Raw genomic sequence first — 24,002 nt, 5'->3', positions numbered from 1 at the left:
ATTTCCTTTCTTCTTTGTATTTATTTTACCTGATGTGTTGTTTAAGATGACAAGATTTTTTATAAGCCCGATGGCAATAAAAACATTTGTATGGTCTGTCTGCATCATTCACAAAATTGTTGTTAAAATAATTTTGGAAGAACTGGCTATTCCTTGGGATTGGCTGGATAAGACCTGCACACAAACAAAAAGGAAAAATCAATTTGTAAGGTTATTGCAAAGTGGCAGTAAGCTGAGGAGATACTATTTTAAAAAACAAACAAACAAACCAAATGAGACTAAAACTTTAGCATTAGAGTTCAGAAAGAAAATGAGTATGTTTTCAGCACTTATTTAAAATTATGCATGCATCTATTACATTGCAGATGCCATCTATTTTAGTGATAGTTCTTCATCCACAGGTCCATCTCACAACATTAAGCCACACATGTCCAAAGTAAGCACTAACTTTTAAAAAAAGCTGACAGTTATGAATTCACTACTCAACAAATGATACTTTGCTATTCCAACCTCCACCTTAACTAAATGACATTTAATCAATGTGCCCCAAACACACATTATAATTGACAAATATTTAATAGGCATTTTGTGAAAAGTACAGAACACCATGATATATACCTGCCTTTAGAGGATAAAAAAAGTCCATTAAAAATTGTTGTATTTGTATCTCCTGTACTTTGGCAAATCATTCAGTCTTGCTAATGTTCTGAGTACCTCCAAAAATTTATTGGAGGAAAAGAAATAATAAAGACTCAACTTATTTAAACAAATGCTCTTTATACAGTGTTCCCTGAAGTCAGTCAAGTGTAGTTTTGGAAAATCAGTTAAAATTTTCTGCTATTAAATGACCAACTGCTAATGCAAGAGTTTTGTCTCAGAAGCAGCCAACAGAAAGGCATCATCTCAAACACTGTGACAGAATTGGAACAGTGGCAGATTTTTCAAGTAAAGAAACTACTCATCATCATTCACACATCTATGAACGCAGAAGTACTCATCACAATACGAATACACACGGCTGAGGGAGTGATGCAAAGTTTTAACAAACATGCAAAAGATCCCTTTATGGTCCTGAATATTCACCACCACAGCCTTTTATATCATCTTTTCTTTCTGTAGACTGCTTCATATTCAGAAAGGAAAGCCCAAAGGGTTTCTGCTGACTTCCAAATGTAATTGAAAATAATAATGTAGGCTTTTTAAAAAATGCAGAATAAGTATCAACATCTTTTTTCCATCAAAGGTGCCAACCAAAGAATAATACTAGTACAGAGCAACAATACCAGTTTCTTGACACCTCTAAAAGAAATAAGATATATATAAATATTATCAGTGGATTGAAAAAGCACAACACCAATGTCCTGGTTTTGTTAAAAACAAGTTTCTCTTTTAGTGAATTTGCCTGTCAGCTACAGCCTTCATATTAGCTGCATTTTCCTGGAGAACCAGATACATGTTTTGGTAAACATAGCAATGAAATGCAAAGTTATTGATAAGCATGGATGGACATCTCGTGAGAGGGGCAGTGAGAAAACAGGTGACCAAGAAACTGACCAACTGTGTATAACATTCCATTCACTTGAATACTTCATATAAAAGTGGGAGATCATGAGGATCTTGTCCCTCTTTGCCCTTCTTTGTCCCTTCTGCTTATGGCCGACGTTAGGAGAGGACCCTGCTAGTTGTCCCTGCGAACTGGGGCCTAGTGACAGACTGAATCCAGCTCTGGTTGGCTGCACAGTCCAATCCAGGACTTCGGGTGCTGGCTCTGCAGTTGTTGAGACTTTCAAGATTGGTTTTGTATATTTTGTATTATTTTCTCTATTCTTATTAGTAGCATTAGTAAAACATTTTTAATTTTTCCAACTCTCTTCTCTCTGTCCTTCTTTCCCTCCCGATCATCTGTCCTTAGTGGGAAAGGGGGAGAGGGAGGGGCAAAAGGGGGAAGTTGGGGGGAGAGGAGGTTAACGATACATCTGCCAGGGTTTTATTGTCACCCTGCAATCTAAACCCTCAACAACCTTCTAGACAAATAGTGGAACTTCTTATTTTCACATCAAACACCCCGATATCAGCAGAGTTCAGATGTTACCAGTACGTATAGGAAATAGCTTTTAGAGTATTTCTTTTTTGCTAATACTACTTTTTTTTTTCTCCCCCAAAACCCAGAATTTCACTGCACAGATCTTAATTGCATTTTTTCTTTAAAAGTGTTTTTTTCTTTAAAATAAAGAAATAGGACTGCACTCGTTTCCAGTGTTCACTCAAAAAAGAAATGTTGCATGCTTTGAATATCTGAAGTTGTCAGCTGATTTTGTTGCTACTCTGAAAACTTAAGTTTCTTATAGGTTAGGGTTGTCAAACTCGTTTTCACCAGGGGCCACATCAGCCTCGCGGTTGCCTTCCCAGGGCCAAGTATACTTTTAGAACTATATAAATGTAGAAGTAGTTGCACTGCTGTTATAGGTGATATCAAAATAACCACTGCATACAGTAACTCTTGAAAGTAGTGAACATAAAAGCTTTTTTCAAGAGTGATTTTAGGCTAAAGTTATTACCAATATCATACTCTACTATATAAGGATGACTACACAACAGACAAGGCAGGGGTTGGCAGACTGTCGAGCCAAACAACAATGAAATGTAAATGCCTTGCTCACTATGTTGATCTCTACTGGACAACAACATATGTTGTCTTGAGTGGTACAACAACTTCTTCCAAAACGTGGTTTTACATAATATTGTAACAATTATTCTACAACATAATTAAAATAACTGTATGAATTCTCTATAGCATATTCAAGAACTATTTTGCCCTTTTTTGAAATATTACCACTAATGATTACCACTAATTCAGCTGAAGTCACAATTATAATAAATACACTGAAATCATATAACACACCAACTCATTAATACATGTGATTTGAATAAACCTATTCATCTTAAGAATCTAGGTCATGAACTGTCTGGCATCTTTTCTATATCAACAGCCTAACAATACTTAAATTAAGCTCTTCTCTTAATGTAAAAATGCACACACATTTTTCTATAAGGATTACTCAGTTCTCTGTAAGTAAAAAATACTCTTCATATTAATTCTAGTGCAAGCAAATACAACACTTTTCTGAAGCCTGATTATTTCTGATGACTTATTTCAAAGCGCATCTTTCTGAGTAAGCTCTGAATGTGTTTGCTCAGTTAAACTGGTATTTTCCACTGAAACCCAGATTTCAAGAGAGCACAGATTTACTTGCTCTTTACCTAGATCAGTTATGAGTATGGGCTCTTGCAAAGGAATGTCTGGTACTGGAACACTTGTCTTTCCTACTCGAACTTTTGCAGGTTTACGCTGATGTCGCAGCTTTCTTAGTTCAGTATGTTTAAAATGTGAAGCAATATGAGTTTTCCGGTGGCCTGATGTTCTAAACTTTTTGTCACAGTGAGGACAAGCAAAAGGCCTAACACCTGAAAAAAAAAAAAAAAAAATTAGTTTGTGATTTTATTTTCACCACCCTAGAAATGTAGCTTTGAAATAGAGATTCTCTTTTCTGTGTTTTCCTTTTTGTTTCCTATCAGAGTGTTTATTGTTAAATAGGTTTTCAAAACAGGTCCATAAAATACAATCAAAAGTAAATATGAGATGATTGAACTACTAACTGGTTTTAACACACCACTTTAAGCAAGCTTATTGCCAAGAAACTGGATGATACAAAAGTGACAGCAATTTTGAAAGGGTTCCAGAAGCTATTCTAGCAATTACAGATAGCAGGTCAAATGTCCTTCCAAAATCAACAAATACTGTGAGAAAAAAAGAATCAGGAAACACATAGCGAAATTATACACAAAAGGACAAAACAGAGGAACAGCAATGTGACAAAGTCAAAAGAAATTCTAGATAGGTCTCTGAAAATGTCAGCACTCTTTGATAGCAGTCAAAAAAGCACGCCCACAGGAATTATTGAAGAAAAACTTCTGGAATGCAAAATCCAGCAGAAATCTCTCATTGGAAAGGATACTGGAGAACTTCTAAGTTACAGAGACCTCTAACTTGACCCAGTAAGCCTGACCTACTAGACAGAGGAAGAACCAAACATTTCTGATAGGAAAAACAAGTGTGCTGAACGATGGCTAAATACATGCTGGGGTTCCACAAACATTGGACTATTTTTCAAGCCACCAAGTGCTTATGCCACTTCGAATGTGTTTGACTTCTTAAATATAGTAAGGTTGAGTTTAAAGTAACAGAAAATAATACTGGTTCCCAAGTTCACAAAAATCAAAGTGAAAAACTTTCTGCAGATGAATCCGACATTGATAACTCATGGATTAAAGCCATCTGACTGTAAAACATATTGAACACCAAATGCACACAGCAAATAAATGCTACTTTCGCAGAATGTAAATATATAAACAGGAGTGTAAAGAAAGAGCAGCACATTGATGAGTTTATCTTGCTGAGAGCTTATTTACCTGCAAGAACAAAACAAGAGAAGTGGAAAACAACCACACAGGCCTCCAAGAGTGGAAAATTCATTTTTCTCTATGCGGAGGATAGAAGTTCAGCCACAGAAAAACAGACACTGAAGACATCATATATGATGTAAACAAGAACCACATAAACAGAGGAGTTTTAAGGTATGCAGCATAAGATGGTGGAAACAGATAAATTGGTAAAAACACCGATAAACATCTTATTGTTGAAGATAAAATGGGAAGTAACTGAACAGTCCTGAGTGATACAGTGAAATTATCAAAGAGCTGGGGGAAGGGGAGGGCAGAAAGGATGCAGAATACACATGAAAGATGACTGGGGATAAGTAAAATCAGAAATCAAATTCGAAGAATACGACTCTTTAGAAAGCACAATAGTGATATTAAAAGGGAGCAACAGCTACCTCATCATCAGAAAGCGTCCAAGGCTTTTTTAAGAGCCTAAAGTTTCAAAGCCAGGAAACACGAGAAAGTTATGACAAAAAAGTTAAGTTCATCTTATAAGACACTAAAATCAGATCATTTTCTGGCAGATATCAATGTCACGGTAGACATCTCTAGAGTTTAAGCACTTCATTTTTTTTTTTTTTTCATTCAATGTCTCACCCACACAACAGAAAACAGAAAAGCAATTTTGAGGCCTTACCTGTATGCAGACGAATATGAACTTTTAAACTCCCTGAGGTGGAAAAGCATTTCATACAAAATTGGCACTTGAAAGCTTTAATGCCAGTATGTGTTTTTATGTGTGCTGTGAGAGTACTCTTAACGGCAAAGGCGCGGAAACACTGGGGACACTTGAATGGCTTCTCATGGGTATGAATGCGAATGTGACGCACTAGATCACTTGGTTTTTTAAACTCTTTAGAGCAATACGGACAAACATGCCACCTTATTCCATTTTCTTCACGTATAGAACCTAAAATAAGGGACAACATCAAAATGAATGTATTGGAAACATTTTAAAAGTTCTTCAAAAATTCCACTACGCTTGCACCATTATACAAAGCAGTCAAAACAAAAACATTTTGCCAAATAGATGCCATTAAAATGCACTTTGTAGACAATTAACTTCTCTATCAGATGTGTTCTACTTCACAAAAATAGTGATAAGCTGGAATGACAAAAAGAACCCCAAAGATAATTCAGTGGAAATTCACACATTTTTATGCTATTGAAAAAAAAAGTTTAAAAAAAAAAAAGAAGAAAGAAAAAGCTAAGAAATGTCTGACTTCACAGAATAGAAAGAAACAATGCAGTTTGTATGCCACTTAGAAACACAGAATGTAGGTGTAATGCAATATGATATACCAGTTAACTTATAAGTACCACATCTAACAAAATTTTCCAACAGTGAACTCCTCAACTATAACCACACTGAATTATTTTAAGTACAAAACACTTCTCTTACTTGCTGGATGAGATACTTTGTATGGCCCTCTTTTCTCCAAATTCAGACTTGAATTACAATTTATAAATATTTAAAGGAGCAAAAAAATGCGTAAAAAAAGTCCTTCTGAAACATTTACAATCTAAGGTTACTTTTTCACAAAAGCTGCTTTATGATCCAAAAACCCTAAACTCCATCCTAAAGCCACAGCATATCTTTTCTCAACAAAAAATGACGAAAGACATTTCTAAAGCCTATCAGCGTTTTTTCTTGCATATGTTATTTAATAGCAGATATTCACTCATCTGAATCAGTTGACAAAGTGTTGGGTTTTTTTTCTGTAAATCGTGCCAAAACACCAACATTATATTATTTTATCAAGAAATAAAGGCAGTTGTGTTCAACTGTAGAGCAGTGGCCTTTTATTTTTATTTGTAGTCAGAGTTAGAAAGCTGTTACTGTTACTCACAAGGAACAAAACAGTTATTACCCAAGGAAAAAGCTGATGTTGATTTTTAGCACTGTTATGCTGGATGAGTTTTTGATTTTGGATCAATTTCTGCATCCCTTGCAAGGAAATGAGCAACATCAATGTATCTACAAACCAGCAACATCAAAGCTTGAGCAACTTTAACACTATTTAAGCACACAGAGACAAAATCCATACACACAGTACAGTACAGAGGTGGAATATTATCATGTATTTATGGTGACAGTATCATAATAGTAAGTGTCATTCCAAACATAGGTTACATGAAGTACTATTCACCAGGTCAACCTTCATCCTTCCTCACATGGCCTAGATCAGCGAAGCTGGGAAAGAGATTCATATTCTTTCTTTTTTATCCTCTTCCAAAATCTCCACTGCTCTAAATCCAGACAATTTAACACTGTAACTTCACTTAATGCCATTCCAATATGTTTTTTTCTCAGTATAATGAAAGTTATAAATGTTATTGATCATAATTTATGCAAATACTGTGTGTTAGATAAGAGTAAATGAAGTCCATAACTGATCCACAGTGTGTTTTGGGAAAGTCCTTTACAAATCCATCACACTCACAAATACTATAGGTCTTACAGCACAAAAAGTAGCGAGCAGTGGCAACATTACCAGGTAAAAATGGCGATTTTTTCTTAATAACCTTTTTTTCTTTTTTCTCCAGTTTATCTGTACTCTCTTGCTCCTTATCTTGTTCTGCATGATTAGAGTCAGCCTGATGATTTGAGAGAGTCTGGACATCTGGGTTCTGATCCTGGGCCCCAGGAGTCTTGGCCTGGCTGCACTCGGTAGGATGTGCAGGGACAGGAATTGAAGATAACCCACTGTTCTCTAAAGCTTGCTAAAAGAGAACAAAAAAACTAGATTAAGAAAGAAACATTCCACGGTTGCGCAAACTTTTCTTAGAAGATATAATACAAATATAATTAAAGGAATGTGTCATCCTCACAGAATTTCAGCTGGATACCAAATTTGCAAAAACACTCTTACACAACACTGACTTTAGATTGTCTGTGAGATTTTAAGTTGGATTTCCTGCACTAATACATGTGCCAACAACCGCCTTTCAGAAAAGTGCCAATTGTTTCTACAGAATCAAGCATATGCCAGGAATATATAGCTAACTCTGATGCTTACTACACAAGAGAATAGTTCCCCGTAAAAGGTCAAATTTGAAGCTCATCAATTTACAGAGAAGCCATAGATGGTATAAAGAAAAAGTAAGAATACTAAACCAAAGAAAGGCTTGGAAAAACTCAAAAGCCTTTCTTAACAAACCACTGATAAACATCAGTCTGAGGCAAGAGCTATGCACTCATATTTATGTACATCTGGAAGGAACTATAGTGTCGGAATCTTTATGGACACTATTGTGTCTGAAAAGGCTCTGGATCGAAGACCTCAAACACACATTGAAGTAGGAAGTGTGCAGATATTTAATTGCTTGGAAGAAAACCATGTTTTATTTTGTACAACAATATGGCTAGTGATGCTCATACAATAACTTAAAGAACCAACCTCAGAGATTTTTTTTTTTCAATAGCTATCACAATAATAGTTATATTTTGTATTATGATTTGGTGCAACTACACATCACATTCCAAGCACTACAGAACTCAGCACAGGTAACATATTGAACCAGCACATATCTACACATAACATTCAGGTCTTCCAGAAAGAAATTCAAATGGTATTAAAGTGCTAGAGACAGAAAAACAGCTTAAAGCTTAGCAGGATACCACCAGTACTAGAGAAGAATATCCTCTGCTCTGTTCCATTACGCAGTGGAGTTTGCAGAACAAGCACTGACAGTAGAATAACTGCCTGCATCTCTTCTGTTACACAGAATCTCCTGCTGCCATTATCAAGGACAGAATAGTGGTTTGCACAAAACATTGATCTGACATGGGAAGGATTTTTCTTTGCACCAGTAGGAAATACTCAAATAGCTCTTCTTAATTAGAACAAGATAAAGGCTCCATATACATTCTCATTTTTTAACCAGATAAAAACTTTTTTTCTCTTAAGTGTCATCACGTTTTAACCATCACATAACTTCAGCATGTGCCACAAGCTGCTTCTAGGCAACAGGAAAACAAACAAAGGGATCAAAAGAACATGCATGTATGGATGTGTGGACTTAAAGTTTTCCTACAGGTCATGTAATTAATATTTATAACCTTGCTTTTATAAAATTAGACAAAGGGCCCACATTTTTTCTAGTCTTGCTTCTATCATCGACATACCTATAGAATCTTTTCTTGTTGCTCTTGACATCCCTGGCCAGATTTAATTCTACCAGGGCTTTAGCTTTCCTAACCTGATCCTGGGCTGCTCAGATAATTTGCCTGGATTCCTTCCAGGCTACCTGTCCTTGCTTCCACCCTCTGCAGGCTTCCCTTCTGTGTTTGAGTTTGTCCAGGGGCTCCTCATTCATACATGCAGATGGAAGATATCTTGGTGCATTCCATATTCATTCAGTAGATCTTTTCAATTCTTTCTTGATTGATAAATCATTTAGAAATGCAGAAGCAATGCTATCATTGTAAACACTGAGAACACATTTCACTAAACATAAGAAAGGAAACAGTGAAACACAAATCTGTTCTTAGACACAGCTCTTACCTGTAAAATATCTCTATTGAGTCCCACTGCAATGTTCAGTTGTTGAACAGGTTGTTGTGGCTGGTTATTTTCTACAGGACCTGGTTCTGATAACTCAAGGAGCTGTTGGATGACATCAGTTACGGCCTGCTGACCCTGATGAGCAGTAGCTGAAGACACCTGGGTTTCTGTCTGTTGAAGAAGTGGAGACCGAAAATGTGTGGCCTGAAATAAACAGCAGTACATTCGTAGAGGAAGATGAAAAGCATATATGAACTGATCTATTTGGCTGCCTTATTCAAAATGTCTGTTAACTGCCCACTACAAGGATGTCCACTTCTGTGAGACATGAGAATTATACAGGGCTGTCATTAAAGGTCTGCTCACTCCACTGAAGAATTACTTCTGTACATCCCTTTTCTGGGGTTCTTTCCAAGCTGCATAACTCTAAATTTATAGCTTTAATTAAGTTTATCTTAGCTACTGAAACTTCCAACCAGTTTACAAAACACAGGGATCAATTACTGAATTCCACATGAAAAGTAATTGTAAAACAAATAAATGTCACTGACATGGTTGTCTTTTAAAGTTCTCACTTAACTAAAACAAGTCCTTTGGAAAAATAACCTTCTATTAGTTGATATTTTTTAAATGAAGTTATTTGTGGTGTTACATCAAAACCTTTCAGAACAATAAAACTACTAACTTTTTTCCCTTCAACTCTCAATCTTCTAAATCTCTTTATTTCAGAAGAATATCTTATACTCTAAAAAAATTAAATTAACATTTAGATGTGTCAAAATACTAACAAAATTTAGAAGTCTAAAAATAAAATTTCTTAATATTTGATTTGATAGTTATATCTTATGCTACCCTAGTAACAAATATGAAGAAAAGAAAGTGATTAAAAGCCTTGGCATTTCTTTCTAGAATCAGAAGTAAAACCTCCTCCTATCCTCCTTCATTTATAAACTTCTCTTCCTTACAAGAAATAGACTCCGTAAGTACACCATTACTGAAACAACTGCTTTCAGTAATTTATTTTACTGCAGAAAAGAGAAGCATATGTTTACATAATAGCTAGCCCCGTAATTCTGTTTCTTAGAACACACTGGATATTTACTTCTAATATTCACTTCTGTTCTCAAAAAATAATCACTTCCAGGAGTACACACAAACACATATATATAAAACACTATCTTCTTTCAGATCATTTTTAACAAAGAATAATCTTCACCTTCAGTTCTGTAATATTTTTTCCAATCTGAATACTCCCCTGAGATTTTCTTTATGCTGACATTACACTGGACAGTTAAAATGACACTGTCACCATATTTGAGGATTGTTAGAAATACATTAAGAAAAAACAGCTTGACTCAGGTTATATCCTGAGAATTTGATGAAGTATTCCTAATGCCTTCTCATGAGATGATTAAAACAAACCCTTATCTCATATCTCTTGTATGAATGCGAGAATAGCACTTGCTATTATATTATACTGATTTAAACATGACTTTGTCTTTTTTCACCTCACCAGTGGGACAGATGGAAAGACTCAATTTCTTCAGATTCCAATTTAGCAAAAGTGCTATAAATATTTCAATATGTATTTTACAATATAAAACACTATATGTCATTTTCAGTCCAATAAACCAAAGCAAATTGTTCTGCTAAAGACTCTTCATGGAGACAGTTCATTTTCTTGCAACAGAAAGCAGGGAAGCTCTTTAGTAGAGCAGGAAGCCTACACTAAGAAGTCTATAAAACTCTCCCAGGCTTTAGCAAGAGAAAAAAAATTATTAGGGAAGGAACTGCTCAACATCATCTTTGACATGAAAATTATAGTACTAGATGTATTTAGGCAGTATGTTCACATATTATACAGCAGTTTACACAGAGTCTCATGGAGATTGTCTTTTTTGAAAAATAATACACAGGCACACAAACAAAGTTTGTTACCATTACTGTTAAGATACCCTGTTCATTTTAAGAAGTTTCAGAGGTCTTTTTGTAGGTCTCACTTCAATACCTGATTTTAAAAACAGCATGTAGAAGGAACTGTTGTATTACTGCTTCATAATTCCACATTTGTTTTGTTAGAATAGTGGACCTTGTGATCACCCTTGGTCTATCTGATCTGCTGTGTAGCACAGACCACATGACTGCTCTGAATGAATTATTCCTTCAAGTAAACTAGCTGTACAGAAATTACAGCTGTTCTTTAAATCAAATTATTTATTGTGGCAACTTTTTCTGTTACTATCCAACTTCAAAGAGTTGTTCCAACAGTAAATGATCCACACTAAAACACCATACTTTATTTCAAAGTGTGAATTTGTCTAGCTTCAACCCTCAAAACATTTTTCTTTTCTCTATTAAAGAAATTACAGATTTTTCCCCTTTTTTTTTCAAAACAGTACACCAAGTCATCCTTAAATATTTGAATCTCTTCAATAATAAAATATATTGTATCATACTTCAGGAATTCTAATATGTATTGACACACTACATTCTAGGCAAGTTTCTCCCTCCATTTCTAGAACATAGAACTGGCACAACTATATGCAGTCTGTAATTTTCTAAAACTTCATTACTTAGAAATATGCCATGTTTAACCTAGAATAAAGTGTATCCTAATTTATTACTATCTTCTTTTCAGACCTGTACTGTCACACACACAACCTCCATAATAATCAGGCATCACCTCTGATGCCGCTCCTTACCAAGGGTTTAAAAAACCAGAAAATTTACTTAAAATAAACTGCTTTTGAAGCACAGTCATTTTGAATACTTTTTAGAATCTTATAAGAAGCATAATATAATTAATTAATACAGCAAATATTAGAAATTAAGTAGTTCACATCAGTTCAGTTCAGCTTTAAGTTAACTGGTCCTGGAACACTGAATTCACAGTAAAAGATAACAACAGAAGTGGATAGACTGGTTATAGCAACCTTAAAGCAATACTGCCGCATCTCCTAGTCCTTGGTTTTATGAATTCTAGTACATGATGAGATAATCAGTGGCTACAGCTGGGAAGAGGGGGGAACATAAATCAAATCCATCTGCCACTGAGATACCATGCTGCAGCCTGCAGCTGACAAACAACATGCTACATAGCTGCAAAAAATACAGTAATGCTCTCACTGCAATAGGAACATCAAGACACACCTGCCTGTGCATCAAGACTGATTGCTATGGGGTTCCAGAAAGCCAGCCCTGCATCATCCTTCCCCGGTTTGACAGGCTTCCCTCAAGCCCCACGGTTCCCCTGCTGCCTCAATTCCAACCAACTCAACAAGCACCAACAGCTCCTTCCCTTGACAGGCAAATCTTGGTGTCCCCATGCAGTCAAGTCAGAGGGGCAGGATAACTCAGCATTTTATTGAGGAGTTCTTATTCTCCTCTGTTCTTTTTATACAGGAGAGTATTCACCTCCATTTTGAAGAGCTACTGAACAGAATTATATGCAAAATCATGTATGTATAACAAACAAGGGAATATAAACCACTTAACACCTGTTCTATTCCTAAATAACCAGCTGCATTCACCAAGATGTTTGCCTTTGCGTATTAGCTGATCAACTTATCACCAGGGACTATTGCATATGCTTTTTCACCAGTTAAATGAAAGCTTACAAAATTCTGTGAAGCTTCTCCCACTTTTAGTCTTGACACAAAAATATGACAAAATCTCTACACTTACATTTTTCCATTTGTTATCAACAGGTTGCAAAAGATTAGCAGGGGATGTTGTTAGAGGCTGGGTGACAGAGTCCTTCAAAGAAATACAAAGAAAGTATTTTAAGCCTTTGTACAAAAAGAACAAAAACATTACTAATATCCATAAAAGTTGTATTGTTCATTTTCTGACAGTATAGAGACCAGGGACAGAAAAAATTAGACTATGGGAGAGATACGTTATTATATATTGGTAAAGAAAACAACAACAGCATCTAAACTAAACCAAACAACAACAAAAAGGGAAACAAAACAAAACCAACATTCAGAGCTTTTTCCTTTATGATCTGTCAAATAAGAAACTAACATTTAAAACAAGTTATCAGAAACACTCAGAAGAATAATCTACTATGTCCTTCTATGGACTATAATTATATAAACAAATCCTGAAAATTAGTTAAAACTAATACACAATTTGAAGAGTTCTAAATTTCATTGTTGCAGGAAAACTTCACAATTATTTTTATGTTATGTGAGGAGGAAACTTTTCCTTCACACACAATCTGTAAGCACCAGAATTATATTTTACTTCATTGTAGAATAAAGTATTATATTTTCACCTTAACCTTCAAATTGTAAATCCCACCCAAATTTAACAACACAAATGAATTAAAAAAAAAAAACCCAAGTAACAGCTACAGGTCTTTCAGTTCTAACCTATGTGCACAATTACTCGAATTAAGATATACATCTAATTAAACTCCTAACACAGATTTTCACATATATCAAGTAAAGCTTACTGCTGTAACATGAGATACATCTGTTGAAGAGCTTGCAGAATTCTGTGGACCACCCATGTGCATCTTGCTGATATGTGTATTTAAACTACCCAAGCTTTTGAAGATACAGCTACATTCTGTACAGTTGTATGTAGGGCCATTCTTCACCTTCAATAAAACAAAATAAAATTAGGTAAGTTTTCCCTAAATCAACCAAATTTTATATTTTTCATTATTTATCCATGGTACAAATATACTATTTATGTGACAACCTTGAAGCACTCTCTCCATCCCTAGCAAAACAATGGATCATGTTTTGCCTTAAGCATCTGGGTTTTGTTACTTTGTTCAGAAAAGATAGATAGCTGTGAAGGCAGACACCTTGTCTTTTCTTTCCCAGCATTCTGTGGTGTGAAACATAACTTTCTGAAATAAAGACAATTAACAGTGTCACTACACATAATTAACAGTGTTGCTGTGAAGGCCTCATGGCCTGATTGGGATGACAGAGATGAACCACCTAGCAGACAAGCCAGAAGAAAACACAAACCAATAGCTACCCCTGATGGGCAAAACAACTCACTCCTGGTCAGTACTATGAATGTTCCCGTAGTTTGAAGATCCCAGACCCATTTCCTGAAAGGTCCTTCTAATCAGCATGAAGGGGAAACAGAGGGAGGAGATGAACCAGCCTCTCCTATCTTGCATGTAAATGAACTGGGTTATAAAACGACCCCATGCATAGAATGAGGTGGTGGCACGCAGTGAAATCTTCAACGTATCCACGGCATTCCAAAGGATGTCACATGACCAATCAATCTGTGGAGTGGTGATATCTTACTTTCTCTCTGATATCTTAGTCTAACATATCTACTTCATTTTTTCCTTCTCTCCCTCCCTTATCCCTAACTAACATACCTTATTTTTATTTTTCTCTCTTTCTTTTCCTCCTTTTCCTGAGCACAGCAAAGTAATAAGTTTTGCTACTAAGGTCTTGTTAAGTTTTGTGTTATAGTTATTAACTGTCACCAATCCACTGGTTTTAGGGGTTTTTTGCTTTCAACGCATTATGTTTTGTGATACAGTAACAGACTTTCGCCAAGTCTCTAATTGCTGTAATTTGTAATTCCACCAAGTGCTTTTAATAAATTCGCAACTGAATTAGACCTCAAGTAATTGTTGTCTGTCAACAATTTGCATTACTGCACAGTGCACCCAGAGTTAACTCACACCTGAGTACACTGTGCTCACAGTTAACTCACCCCTAATCTCACTTAGGTGGGACGGGACAAATTATGAGAGCTACACTGGCTTATTTTTCCAAGTTACTGATATCCATTTACGGAGCCAAGTCTGGTATCTCTCAGATATCAGGTCAACAATAATCTACATCCATGACTGTCATCTCCTATTGGCATTTCTCAACATCAGGAAGCACCAGAGAGCAAAACAAATGTCATCTGGCAAATGAGGTCCCAGACTTTTCCCTCCTTACAAGTTCCTACCACTACACACTTAGGAACAAAACTAAAATGCAATTTCATCAATTAAGATGTAACATCATATATAATCAAAATGGAAGAAAAGGGAAGAAAAAATGTGGATAATCTTCAAATTTTGTCTCTCTTCAGTTTACTCTTGCAAACATATCTTTTAGAAATTTCCAAGAAAAGATAAAATCAATTTTTCAGTTCTAAGTAGAAAGAAGGTAAGATAGATTAGGCCAAAGGCTATTGGGACCATGTGGAAAAAAAATTATAAAACCCACCAAAAAAAATAACACTGTGAAGGACAGGGAAATTTACCATGTAGTTTGAACTGAATTTGAACACATACAATAAGAAAGTGATCAGCAGCAACTTCTTTGGGACTTTCAAGCCAAGAGGTTGAGGTAATCAAAGCAGCTAAACCTATAGATTCCAACCATTCCAACCTGCTCCTCCTCCTCCTCAGTTTATCACAGAGCAGTCAGATCCAGTGTAGTGTTTTCAATATGCAGAGAACAAAGTCTTCAAAAGAAAATATGCTGCACTCCCTGTAACATCGTATGGAATTTTGTATTTCCTGACATTAGCTCAAACTGGTAATAAGACCTTTAGAAAGACGTATAAACTAATAAAATACTGATACAACTAAGCAGTGATAAACAAACTGAGAATCAACCTGTTTCATTATCACCTGTAATGTTATTTTGTGACTGTCTCAGGATAAAATGAAGAATTAACAGAAGTAAACATACAGACAGCAAGAAAGAAGGAAAAAAAAAAAATCAAGAAATGATCCAAAGCAATAAGTAAAATATAGAAAATATAGGCTCAGGATCACAAAACATGACTTAAGATGTGATCAACAGGCAGCATTTAAAGTCCCTTATCCCACAACCTTATTTTTTATTGAAAGAAAAACAGAGTAACAGAGAAAAAAAGTGAAGAATATTTTTGGTTTGATCTGCAGCATTCTTGTAATATTGAAAAAAAGCTATGCAAATTATGAAATTAATGCTGGCACATTTTTTTCACGTAACAAAAGCTATCACATGGGGAGCTCTGAACAGTGAGGAAGATAAGGCATACCAATTCATATGAAATGTAAACATATGATTTAACATAATTAAGTGTATAACAAAATACTAGTCTATGAAGGACCAGATCTTAAAAGTAAGAACCTCTAACACACTAAAAGGATCCTTAGTAAAAAAAACCCAAAACGTAAGATTTATCGTAACACATAAATGGAAAGCAAGAAAGCAAATCCTAGAGAGAGCTAGGCGAAAAAGTGAGAGCAAATATTATATTCTACATGCAGGGAAAAGAATAAAAAAATCCCTGCCTCTATCACTTTATGCCTTCCAAATCAAAACTAGATCTTTTTATATGGGTATTTCCAATGACAAATCACTAAAGTCAGCAAGGAAATCACTGAACAAAGTTGCACAGCCACTGCTGCTCAGAAGATTATATTATATTACCACAGCAGTACCTTTTGAATCTTAAAAAATTGTCTGTCACAAAGAGGAAAGAAGAAAATCAGCATAAAGCAATAACGCTTTTTTCATACTTTTTTTCTACTTGTAGTTGAAAAAGCTCTGAAAAGGGCTGCAAAATATACACTTCAAAGACAAATTGCAAGTATGCTCTATGACGGAGTCAGTGGGTTGCTGTTTGGCCTTGAAATTTTTCAGCATTTTCTGCTTTGCTGCTTTTTGTTTACTTTCATCTGATTGTAGCCTTCGTTCTCCCAAGACTGACACAGATACATTTTTATACAGCTAAAACCACTAGTAATTTCTTAATCTGTCAAGGTACTGAAAAGACAATAGTAAATTAGGGTTTTGCCAATTACCTTAAGTATATGTTTATTCAGATTACGCTATTTTAGGAAAACTGCATTTGCAGGTAAAACCAACAAACTATAATCTATACTAGAGCAGTAAATTTATATTGACTTCAAAAAGGACCAGAGAGCACTGGAATACCAAACAGGGCAATTTAAATGCTGAAAATGAAACAAGCAGTATATTAGCACCAACCACTTGATGAATAATCATATTTACCTCTGAATGAACTCTCTGTATGTGTGACTGAAGATTGCCTTTCTGAGAAAAGGCTGCAGGACAAAAGGCACAAGCATGGGGTTTTTCACCAGTGTGCTTGATCATGTGGGTCTGCAATGCCCCCTTCTGGTTAAAGGCTTTTCCACATTCACTGCATTTAAAAGGTCTTTCACCTGAAAGGAGAAAAAGAAAAAAAAGAACAATGTGGGGTAAGAGGCTTTAAATAAACGTAAGTAGTTTCCTGTATCTAAATAAATAATTGTATCAGCTAAAATAAAACACTGTCTATGGATAGCTGTACCTTGACCACTAATCTCAGCATCTACTCCGATAAAGATGTAGCTCAATGAGAAAGTTTTATGACCCAGCTGATGATGATCAGTTAAAAATCAGCACTATAAATGACACCTTTATAAAACAATTATTTAGAACAGCTTCCCTCAACTTATGGTTTGGAAGATCTCAGAAGTTTGTAAACAAAACCACTGGGGAAAGGGAAACCACAAACTGCACTCTTACACCAAATCCCATGAAATGCCTATACCTGCATGGAAACAAATGGAGGAACAGAGACTGGAATGGACAGTGATAAATAACTATCCAAAATATAACTTTTTATTTAGACTAAAATCAAAAAGTCTCACAGCAACACTGCAAAAGATGGCCTATGGTTCTCACTCCTCCATAAATATTAATAGCCATTCATTCTTTACAGCCACCTATTGAAAATATGCAGTAAAATATAGTTTTTACTATGTCAGATAACATACAGCTCTTCTAAAAAAAATAATTTTAAAACCTTGAATGTTTATATCATTATTGAATATTAAATAAAATCTAGGCAATATTGTAACAGGAATGCTCTGTCACCATCTCCTGATTTTGGCGTTCTCAGTGCTGTGTATACTTGGAGTTATTTGTACGTTAACAGGTTAAGCTCAAAAGACTCTGCAGAAATTTTAACTGACAAAACATAATGGAACTGCATTAAAATATTAAAAAGCTACATATTTTAAACACACAGATACTATGGAAATCTCCACTGTCAACTCAGTATTACTCTTTTTTTTTTCTTTTCGTGAAATAGTGTAGCTGTTGTAACTCCAGAAGCTTGAGAACACTTAACACTTTGTCTTTTGCATGTTTCTATAGCAAAACTCCTATGAGCAGGCTGCACATGATATCTGCTACACCAGGAAGTATTAGCATGTGCTAAATATTATACACACTAAAGCAAATTTTAGTGAATATTTTTACATGTTTTCTAATTATGTAGCTGTAATTACACTGAGTTTAAAATGATCAATTCTTAATTAAACTCACATGGTTTGTAGCTATTTTCTGAAACAGATTGCAAGCATGTAACTCACATAGTATCAACTCTGAAGTAATGTATATATTTTGTCCTGCTGCTTATGGGTTTTGAAGGTGCTTTAACGTCTGTGGGTTTTAACTATATATTTTTAATATAGCTTACAATACAGTACACTGACTCAGATCTTCTTGAGATACAGTGACAAAATTACTATTGGGCTTTTAAAGGTAAAAAGGCTTTGCTTCCACTAATAGCTGCTGGTGGACACGCACAAGTATTGCTTAGGTTAAGTTTGCCTATTTAAGTAAACTTAATTATAAAAATTAAATCTTAAATCTAGTGTGGAAATGTGGAATTTCTGTATTTCTCAAGTATAACTTCATAAAATACAGATTTGGGAGGGGCAATGGGGGGCTCATTACTTAGTTATTAATATGGGAACTGCAATCCCTGAGGCTTAATTTTTTTTCTCAAAGGGTGTAAGTGCTTGAAATTAATAGCCATGAACAAAAAAGTATTGCAATTAAGACACTAACATGATGTACACATAGGATAGACATGCTCTTTTAAAAATTAAAGACTTAAGTATTCTAAACTCTTCAAAGCAGAGTTATTTTTTCCTACATATTTTACAGCACCTCAAGCAACTAGATGCCAGACAGTCTGTCTGTGAACTTAAAGTAATAACATACTTCATAAATAAATGAGCATTCATTAGCTACTTGGGACTTAAAATGACCCGCCATCATGGGCAGACTGGAGCTACATTTTCTGTCTCTGATTTCCCAATAGACAAACATGTTTTTATTCTTCAGAAGAATTATAAACCATCTTGAACTTTTCGATGCTTTAGAAAAGTTTCCTCAACCAAATATACTTCTGTCTCTTTAATTTCAACTATAATAAGCTAAAGTAATTTATCAGATAGAGACCAAACTCTAAAATAAGAAAGTTAATTTTCAATTACTTTTTTTGGATATTACTTTGAGGCAACTTTTAAAGCATACACAAGGGTGATCTCGTGTTACTGTTTACAATTAAATTATAAAGCTTAAAAAGATTCGTAAGAAAGTCCCACAACAGAATTTTTATTTCTCCCATGGCAAAGTCATTCCTGTACATGGCAACTCACCACATCATTATCTGAACAGACTGCTAATACAAACAACATTGCACACTTACATAACTTACTACTTTAATTGTCTAAAAACTAGACAAACAGCAATTTATTCACAAGATGGAATATACATATATATTGCACATCACTGGAGCACCTTCAATGAAGGTTTTGTTTGCAGTCAAACTTACGCTATGTATGGATGAGAGAACTATTCTTACAGTCCTCCATACACTTAAAAAACTTTTGTACTATTTTATACTTAGCACTCTTCAGATATTTCAACTGCTTAAGAGTTTAATAAGTGCACACATTTATCACAGTAACTTAACAAAAAACATCTGCTATTCACTCTGCAAAACTGAACAGTCACCTGCTCTTCTTCAAGTATCAAAATTACAGTCTAGGCTTATCACCTCACAAATTCACTTCAGACATCCTGAAAATAGCAGTTATAATACATACAGAACATACAAGGCAGTAATTTTAAATAAATCAATCTAAAAACAAAAGCAAGGCCACTATGTTGTTACTATTATTCACTTGCATGTATTTCTACTCTTTTTCTGATTGTAAATTTTAGAACCTGTTTTCCAGAGTATGTAAGATCTTATTTAGAGTACCTGACTGGCTCTTAACTAAGTTCTTCAATTTTAGGGCTCACCAAAACTCTAAGTACCAAAACTGGTATTCTGTGACAAATGAAACCTGTAAAATACTTAAAATTTCCAGATGTACATTATTAGAAATAGTTAAAAATATTTTTTAAAGCATATAAATTTCCTAAGCAACTAAAGGGTGTTTTAAATAACAGGTAACAGCATCTAATGAGCCACATACCTTAATACTATTTCAAGTCCCAACAGTGAGAAAAATATTTAACATTTCACAGATCAATTTGATTTTGTAAAACAAATGCAAACTAAAATAATTTGTTCCACAGACTTACCTGTGTGTATCCTAACATGTCGTGTTAACTGACTTGGCTTCTGGAACGTCTTTCCACAGTGCGGACAGGAATAGGTAAACCCACTTCTATCAATGTTTCTGTTATAAGATCTGGTATTTGATACCCTGTCATTAAAAGAAAAAAAAAAATCAAATCTTAATATTAAACATTATTTACAGGAAGCTTATTTTATCCCATCATTTTTTAACATACAGTATAAATTCGATGATAATGTATAGCATCACCTGCAACAGTCAAAAAGCAAACTCTTTAATGACACTAAAAGAAAAATATAAACAGCGCTTTTCTAAGTACCTACAATCACCAAGAATTTTAGTTATTTCTGTAATAAAATCGATACATCTTAGAAGCTCTCTAGAGGCATTTTTACTGTAAAGTCTGCTAGAAGTATACAGTGACTTCACAACTATTATTTTGGTGGCAACTTTCACTCTGTGCAACTCCATTTCTTTTGCCTGAATACAGAAAGACTTTTGTTCTTAACTAGAATATGAAGATCTCATCAACTAGAGCACAAATGCAGGTTAAGAATTCAACAATCCAAATATTCACCACTGCCCCTGAAATACAAATCACAATCTCCACAGAGACAGGATAACAGATGATATAAACTCCCATAATTAATTTTTCCACAAATCAAACTTAATAGTTTAAATGACTACTGAAAAGCATTAACAGTAATGTGAAAAAAACAACAACTGATTTTATGCTGGAAAAAAGGAAAGACAAAAACCTAGATCTTATAGACCGTCACAACAACTCAGCTAAACAAGTTGAAACCAGAAGGCAGTGCAAGAGGAAAAAAACAAAACAAAACAGAAACAACAACAACAAAAACAAACAAAACCACCCAACATGGTATCTAGAGCACATTTTCCATAATGCCTGAGTATCTACACCTATAAAGTAATCCAGCTTGTCAGTAGTGCTTAAAGCTAACTGAAATTATAAACATTTAAATATCTGGTGGTTTTTTTTTTTTCTCAACAGCTGAGAAATAAGAATTAGCTAATGTGGAACAGATACGCAAAATACACCACCACCTTGAAACACAGGCTGGTATAAGATCACAAAAAATAGCAGAGGAGCAACAGTTCATGCATAACGTAAGAAACACTAAACTTCTGTTCAAATGCTGCATCTTCCTACTCTGAGAGAACACAGATATTCAATGTATATTTAAAGGACAGCACATTTTCCCCTCCAATTATTTCAAGCAAGTATTACATGCATTTTTAAACTCTTTTTATACTCCTGCAAATGAGCATAGAGTGTGAGTAACGTATTTTCTTTCACAGATTAATTCTATCTACTGAAATTTACTGAAGAGTGAAATCGACTGAAGGTTGAAGAGAAGAAGAGAGAACAGCACTGAAGTTAGAACCTCCTCTTTGCATCTCAGGACAGATCTAGACCAGCCTGATTGTCAGAATACACTCTCTGATGAGCAGAAACATCTGTTTCAACTATAGATGTAGTATATTAATAAAGGAAATAATATCCAATTTGGAGACAAGCGTAGGGACAATCCTTCAAGATCAGATCAGCCTCTGTAATATTTCATAATTAAGTTATGATGACCATTTACTTTTTAGCAAAAGTTAGACACCAAATTTAAATTATAACTTCATAATAGTTTGCCATTCAAATATTTCATAGACAAAAAAACCATCATTTTAGGAAGCAAAAGTACAATCACTTAATGAAAAAACCAGAACAAGTGTCTTCATAATTATAACTCCTAAAATTTTTTTGAAGCTTATTTTACAATGAAAAGCAGGAATCAAATAGTAAAATTTTTAACTTCTGATGTATGTCTTTGAACTTTCTATACAGTCAAACAGGTTAGGTCAAATGTTGACTTTTCATAATACTTCTGAACAATATGAGAAGATTGTGTCAAATAATAAATAAATACGATATATCCACGTTTTTCCTTTCAAAATAATTTCTACTGAAACACAGAAGACAGAGCAGGAACACTTAACCAATTCATTAACCTGTCTCACATACATGGGTTGCATTGGTACTTCTGGTGAAAGGACAACAAAGCACCGTTATGGACAGTAGTTTCTTGAATACAAATGCAACATGTTTCTAGATCTGAACTGATAAATATGATGAATCTCATATAAGGAAGCTCTGAATCCAGAAATAATCTATATTTATGAAAGTAAAGAAAAATTATCTATATTGTGGAATGCGTATATCTCATTTATACCAAAATGTAGCATGCATAATACTCTCTCAAAATCACAGCCATCATATTAGATTAACTCACCCATTCCTTATTGATTCCTCCTAACTTACACAGGAGATGTCCACAGCAAGAATGTTTTTGTGTGTAATATTATATAACTCAACAGAAACACAGCAACTTTACCTTCATTTTCAGTTTGCAAATGGAAGTCTACAATATTTTTTAAACCTTCTGGAAAACAACTATTAAGATCTCACAACTTGCATCACCTGCTAATAAAAATAATTGGAAAGAACCAATCTTTCTCACTTTTATTTTTTCATCTGTCTTTTTCTTTGTTTGTTTAATAGAAACAGAGTAAAGATTAAAAGAGTGATCACCTGTCAAAAACCTTAGGCTTTCTTGATGTATAAACTAAACCAACAGAAGTAAGTTTTTCTTTCTTCTAACAAGTAATTTCCACCTTCCTAAAAGTGAAGTTAAACTAGAGAGCTGAAACAAAGGACAGAACAAATCTTCACTGAAAATAAGAACAGAATTTATTAGGCCTGTTTTTTCCCTTCATTTTTTTGGTTTTTCAGATCCACAAGAAACAGCAGGTTGTGGTGAGGACTACTTGCAAAAGATAATTAAACTGCAAGTAACAACATTATTTCTTTGTGGAAGGCTAGTACTAGGATTTTTGCAATGACAATAATGGCTATGTAAAATTAATGTGCATTTGCTTCAATGTACTGGCATTAGCACTTGAAATCACACAAATACATGTCAAAAAGCACTCTGTATCAGAAAAACCTAACCTGTGTTTACAAATAGCTAGCAGATGGAACTAGGCTTAGTATGGCTGCCTAAATACAAAAACAGCAAAAAAACCAAAAAGGCCTCAAAAAATAACCACCTACTTTGGTAAGGTTTTAAAAAACAAATGTCATTTCATAACAGCATACCAAAGAAAATAAACGATCTGCACACATCCCAGCACTTTGCTGACTTGAAACGCTACTCCTGCTTTTCTAAGCTATCACCATAAAAGTAACATCTGCTCATTTTGTTACAATCCCATGATTGTCACCTTATTTTATAGTGAGTTTTCATATGTTCCTTTAGCTGTGAGGAAGTTTCAAATTCCTTTTTGCAAGACTTGCAGCTGTGGATCCTATTGCCTGCCAATTCTTGACGATGTTCTTCCATGTGTATGGACAGCTGACTCTGTAAAGTAAATTCATCTCCACACTCTGAGCAGATAAGATTCTGAAAGAGATAATAGAGACTGATTTTGCAAAAGATTCCCAAACGGCAGCACACATGCATAAGCTTTGCTCAAGTACATGAACATATCCTTCTATGGACATTGGCAGCTGGAAGCAAGCAGCGATAAAAGTATACAAGTGAAAGAAGTTT

General features: G+C 34.6%; 1 protein-coding gene across 1 annotated transcript in view; it reads right to left on the bottom strand.

The window, feature by feature from the left end:
• The window catches only part of ZNF236 (zinc finger protein 236), a gene marked incomplete at its 5' end in the record, with an annotated part of 75,001 nt that overhangs the window by 35,942 nt on the left and 15,057 nt on the right, over window positions 1-24,002 (bottom strand). The window contains 10 exons of the mRNA XM_080338786.1: window positions 30-174; window positions 3,262-3,465; window positions 5,138-5,410; window positions 6,996-7,224; window positions 9,009-9,212; window positions 12,693-12,764; window positions 13,468-13,614; window positions 17,000-17,172; window positions 20,381-20,505; window positions 23,674-23,852. Of these exons, the coding sequence (XP_080194912.1) occupies window positions 30-174; window positions 3,262-3,465; window positions 5,138-5,410; window positions 6,996-7,224; window positions 9,009-9,212; window positions 12,693-12,764; window positions 13,468-13,614; window positions 17,000-17,172; window positions 20,381-20,505; window positions 23,674-23,852 (1,751 nt within the window). The remainder of the gene's footprint in view (window positions 1-29; window positions 175-3,261; window positions 3,466-5,137; window positions 5,411-6,995; window positions 7,225-9,008; window positions 9,213-12,692; window positions 12,765-13,467; window positions 13,615-16,999; window positions 17,173-20,380; window positions 20,506-23,673; window positions 23,853-24,002) is intronic.

The sequence above is a fragment of the Nesoenas mayeri genome, assembly GCF_963082525.1.
Source record: "Nesoenas mayeri genome assembly, chromosome: 2".
NCBI classification, from domain to species: Eukaryota; Metazoa; Chordata; class Aves; order Columbiformes; family Columbidae; genus Nesoenas; species Nesoenas mayeri.
Note: the sequence above shows the minus strand (reverse complement) of the source record. Positions and strands in the feature narration are given on the sequence as shown.